This window comes from Pipistrellus kuhlii, unplaced genomic scaffold (assembly GCF_014108245.1).
Source record: "Pipistrellus kuhlii isolate mPipKuh1 unplaced genomic scaffold, mPipKuh1.p scaffold_m20_p_49, whole genome shotgun sequence".
NCBI lineage: Eukaryota > Metazoa > Chordata > Mammalia > Chiroptera > Vespertilionidae > Pipistrellus > Pipistrellus kuhlii.
In genome coordinates, this window is record NW_023425550.1 from 1381658 (window position 1) to 1386898 (window position 5241).

Here is a 5241-nt window from a genome sequence, read left to right on the forward strand (position 1 = left end):
GGCTTCCCAGATTTCATCCTTGGGGACACAGTTGCCCTTCTTGGCAGTCACCCACAGAAGTGTAACCAGGAGGACATTGTTGGGAAATCTGTGCTCATTGCTCACCATTCTTCTCCTAAGGTATCTTGCAAAAGAGGGGACGACAAAGGCAGAAATGTTTAATGATGTCATCAAAGAGTACCAGGACCACTTCCCTGAGATCTTCATCCAAATCTACAGTGCATAAGGCTGGGATTTGGAATTGATGGGAGGGAAGTAGACCCAAAGACCACTGCTATGTCCTAGTCACCACTGTGGGCCTCACTTATGATTGGGAGCTGATCCAGAAAGAAGATCTGACCAAGAGACACATCAATACACAAGGAGCTTTACTTGAATGGGGTCTGAACAGGGCTGAGGAAGAGAAGAATCCTTCACAGCAGGAGACCCTCCAGGGTTTTTGGGTCAGAAGAGCACTGTCCAGAAGGGAGTGCATTGTTTTGACTGTTTGTGTCCCAGTAAAAGGCTGATGTCGCAACCCTAACCCCTAAAGCTGACAGCATTAGGAGGTTGGGCCTTTGGGAGGTGCTTAAGTCACGAGGGCTGAGCCCTCAGGGATGGGAATAGCACCTTATAAAGAGTCTCCAGAGAGATCCATGCTCCTTCCACCATGTGAGGACACAGCACGGAGGGCCCTCACTGAAGCACAATGGTACCTTATTCTTGGACTTCCAGCCTCCAGAATGGTGGGAAGTAAGTTTCTGTTGTCCATAAGCTACTCGGCCTGTGGTATTTTGTTATGGCAGCCCAACTCGACTAAGGGAGGAGGTCAAGGGAACAGCTGAAAGACTGGCATTGGAGAGGAGGCTCATGTGTCTAAGTGAGGCTGCTCACGAGCTCTGGGGGTGTGGCTTGAAGTCTTGGAACCACAAGGCTTTCTTTTATCTACTCTTGGCAGCCAGACTAGCCTCAAGGGCTCCATAGTCCAGAGCTCAGCTCTTTCTCTATGGCTGCAAGGCTGTACAAAAGCAACAACAGCCAAGTCAAGACTGAAATCACTTTCCCTCGGAGGTGGCTGTCCAGGAAGTCCAGTCAGCTGTGCTGCATGGAGTGCAGCCACCTAACTCTGGGGTCTCTGTTCATAAGGCAGCAACCCATGTGGGTTATCTCTGGGACCTTTGGAGTTCTGGAGAGCATGGTGCCTAATAAACACTGTCTGACTGGTGGTTGTGGGCCCAGGGTTAAATTTCTGGGACTGAGGAGGCTTAACAGAGGAATGCCATTTTCATACTGCCTTTCATCGACTCCACTGAAGTCAGCAGTGTGAATATTTCGTCTGCAGAGGAGAAGAGAACTCGATGTCCTAGATTCCTCACCACAGTGCAACTTCAGTGGCTTTTGAATAAAATAATATTAGCTAATAATCCTACAGAATCAGGGGGACACTAGCATTGAGTGCCTAAATCATACCAAGTAAACACCTGTTCTTCATGAGATGCCAGACTGTGGTTTCCAGAGCCTTCTCTCCAATTTCCCTCCCATGAAATGGGCAAATTCCATTGAATAAGTAACCCGCAGAGTCATGAGCTAGCAAAGGCCACAAGGAACCCTCCTTTTCAGCCTTTAAAGAACTCCCTTAAGAAACAATACTTTGGTAGGCAGGCAACAGAATGGAGCTGGCTGTTTAATCAGAGACACTAGGAGCCTCCCCCACCCCCCAACCCCTGGCTGTAAAGAAGCCCATTCTTAGCCTCTGGGGCATGTCCTCCACGAATAGACTGATTCTTGAATGAATGCTTTGTAAACCTGTTCAGAAGCACAAACACCATGGACTGAGCCTGAGTCTAAACCCAGGGGCTCCATTAAGGATGCACTTATTAAGGTGAGGGGCACCTTGGGGAATTTTCTTCCTAAATGCCTTTGCACTCAATAATTAGCAACAAAGCATTGACCCCACTGTTTATAAATAGGGTAAAAATGAGGCCACTTAGTGGCAGGGCTGAGACAAAAACCCAGGACCCACCCAGGTGGTGCCCATTCATGATACCACTCTATCTCCCTATACAGAGTGATTATTAAGACCAAACTTGTCCATGACAACTATAGAACATGGATCACAAAAATCACCATAGTGTCCTCTCCTCTGTAGTGAAGATGACTTGAATTTTGCTTTTGTGCCATTCCACACCCAAGCTCTTATCCATGTTCAACTACATATTTATGATTATTTTCATATCAGCTTCCTTCAGTCACAGCTAGCTAAATGAGTTAGAATTTAACTTGGTAGTGAATCTGTGTAGAGTAGGGTTTTGGTTTTTGAAAAGGATCTAACCCAAGAGCAAACAAAATGATTCAATATACCCATCTTCAGGGCTATGGCAGGAGAGGAACACATGGGCTTCTGGCAAGTAGAACAGGGCTGGCATGAGAGTGAGTCAGCAGAATGCTTCATTTCCCAAGAGCTGGGTATGTGCCTGACCACAAATCACTAATGAAAATGGGAAGAACCTGAGAAGATTCAATTTGGAAGTGGGAAGCCGGGAATCTGGCAGAGCCAAAGTCCACCCACTTCACTGAAGAACGAAAATGGGGCATAAGGGAGGCCTCAAGCAAGCATGAATCTGAGGGTGTAAGGTGGATGTTTTGAGAAGACAAATGCAGGTGTCCCAAAGTGAACCAATCTTGGGTAGTAAGAAGAGTTCCTATGTGGAAGACACAGAAACTAAAGCCAATGCCATTGTGACCCGAGAGTGGTGAGATTTGGGGGCAAGCAAAGTTCAAGTGGGGGCTCCATAGGACATCAGAGGCTGCGGCTGTCCATTCCCACTTCAAAACCGTGTTTAACATCTTCTCTCAGGTGCTTTGGGTAGTACTGAGGTTGAGGAGTGGAACATTCCCACATGTGCTGGAGCACAGCCCTATTATAGGGACAACTCGACCCAGAGCTAAGAAAATAGGACTCTTTTGGGCTCATCTGAGCAGGACCTAACAACAAGTAGGCACAGTTGGAAGAGACCAAAGCAGGAAGCTTGTGAGGGGTGCATTGAAGTGGGGGGCTACCTACTGAGTCTAGGCGAACCACCATTTTCTGGGAGGAACATCCCTCAAGGGCCCATCTGACCCAGGCAGTATTGGAGGTAGCCCAAGTTAGAACTAACAAGGGCCTGGACCTTGAACAACAAAGAGTCCACCAACCATCCCCCCCTTCTCTCTGTAGAGATGGGGGTAGAGATAGGATTGTGACCTCTCAACGCATCCAGTGAACTAGCAACACTAAACAATTTTTCTGGAATCAAATGAGCACATTTACTATTAACCTGACCACTATATTTTGTACTATTTGAAAAGAGAGAAGATGGGGGCTCTAAAGATGTCCGCTCCCCCATACTTGGCCAGGGCCCACTCTGCAGAGCAGCCATAAGTCACCTTTGTGACATCACATGACTTAAGCAGCTTGTTGCCCCACGACCGAGACTATAGAATTTTGAGGACAGTATATATAGGGCATCGCTGCTGTAACCACAGGCATTTCTGACCCTACTTTTGAAGAGATAGGATCTAGGGTACCAAATGCTTGTTGATGTAGACTGTAGAGCATCAACATGACTAGTCAGAGTACCTATGAGATGCAGGAAGCCAGGCTGGCCCCATCAGAGGATGGGCAGCCACCAATACTGGCCCAATATGATACATCCCCAGGCCTTCATGTGGGTCCCAGAGAGGCTTTGGAGAGACACGGTAGCCAAGAAGAGAGCCAAGATCCAAGCCTACAATACCACCCTCAACCACAGACCCCAAACCAAAGCGCCGACAACGTGGAAGGAAACAACATTCTTTATGGACTGTCCTTCCCAAGAAAGCTTTGGAGGATAGTGGAGGATGATGCCTTCCAGTCTGTGTGCTGGAATGAAGACGGACACACCGTGATCATAAAGGAAAACCTTTTCCAGAGGGAGATTCTCTGCCAAAGGGGCGAGGAGCAGATCTTTGAATCGAACAGCCTGAAGAGTTTTATCCGCTTGATGAACCTCCATGGTTTTAGCAAAATACGCCCTGATGATTCTTCAGTTTGCTCTCCAAGGAATAAGATAATGGTAAAGTACAAAGTCCTCCCATTTCCCATGTTCCCTTTTACTCAAACATCTTCCTAGTGGACCCAGAAGAATGATATACTGAAAAGGCTTCATTTCAGGGCCTACACTTTTTCACATGATACAGTATTTATCAAAAAATGAGAAACTATAGATTTTTATTTGAAACTATAACCCCCTTAGAGATAACCTGCAGGGACGAGTAAATACCCTGAGAGGCCAGTTAATGTCAAATAGATACCTTTTCTCCACAAATGACTAAATTAATTAATTTTGTTTCAGATCTACCAAAACAGCAATTTCCAGAGAGACAAGCCTTGGCTCCTCCAAAACATTAACGCAAAAGGCAGTCAAGTGGCCCGAGTTTGTCCTAGGACCAGTGCCAGCCCTGCAAAGAGAAAGAAGAAGATGGCCCCCACAAGACGCTCTCCAAGACTACACCAGGAGGACAGCAAAAAAGAAGCCGAACAAAAGGCTCAGGAGACAGATAAGAATGAATGGGGATCCAGTGCCACCCAGGCATTCGAGTTCTCCGCTCCTCAACCCCTGAGCAGTGCCAGGGAGGTCCAGTGTCCTATAGCGGCCAGTGGTTCAAGTGGGGAGGACACTTCTGGTAATTTCATGTTTGTGCCCACGGCTACTGCCGGAACCGCTGGCACAGGGGATCTGTCCCCCAACCCCCCAAATGAACCGTCACAAGGTTCAGTGATGTCTTTATACAACATATTCTATTCTACGCTTATATCTGGCCTTTTAGACGTGGCTCCATCTCAGGACTCTCACCAGTCCGAGGAGGACCACGAGGGCTCCTTGGATAACAAGTGTTCCCTCAAAAACAATGCCGGCCCATAGTGTCACAGGCTTTGTAACCATGAATCCATTTCAGCTTTAGTAAAGGCAAAATTCCAGTTTGTTAATTCCACAAAATAAACAATCCAATAAGAATTGTGAGTCCATGTTCTTCTGTTTCTGTGCCACATACCCCATTAGATGAGCCTGAGGAGGCTAGAAAATCCTGGCCCCAGAAAGACGTGCATCCCGGTTGTCCTCTTTCAAGTTCACCCACTCAGCCAAGGATCTGGCTTGGGCATCCTGAGGCAAGCTCAGGAAGACCTGGTACCCTGAGCCTTGCCTACTGAACAGGAGACAGAACACTCTGGCTCCTAACCTT

At 47.3% G+C, this 5241-nt stretch overlaps 1 protein-coding gene across 1 annotated transcript; it reads left to right on the top strand.

Annotated features, from left to right (window-relative positions):
• The first annotated feature begins 3605 nt into the window (after positions 1-3605).
• Positions 3606-4922, top strand: LOC118704970 (heat shock transcription factor, X-linked member 3-like). Its single transcript, XM_036413083.1, has 2 exons — positions 3606-4073; positions 4353-4922. The coding sequence occupies exons 1-2, from the start codon at positions 3606-3608 to the stop codon at positions 4920-4922; spliced, it is 1038 nt and encodes a 345-aa protein (XP_036268976.1).
• Positions 4923-5241: the final 319 nt, after the last annotated feature.

Coding starts and splice junctions, on each gene's coding strand:
- LOC118704970 (XM_036413083.1), top strand. CDS start 3,606: ATGCAGGAAGCCAGGCTGGCCCCATCAGAGGATGGGCAGCCACCAATA. Junction 4,074..4,352: donor CTCCAAGGAATAAGATAATG/GTAAAGTACAAA, acceptor ATTTTGTTTCAG/ATCTACCAAAACAGCAATTT.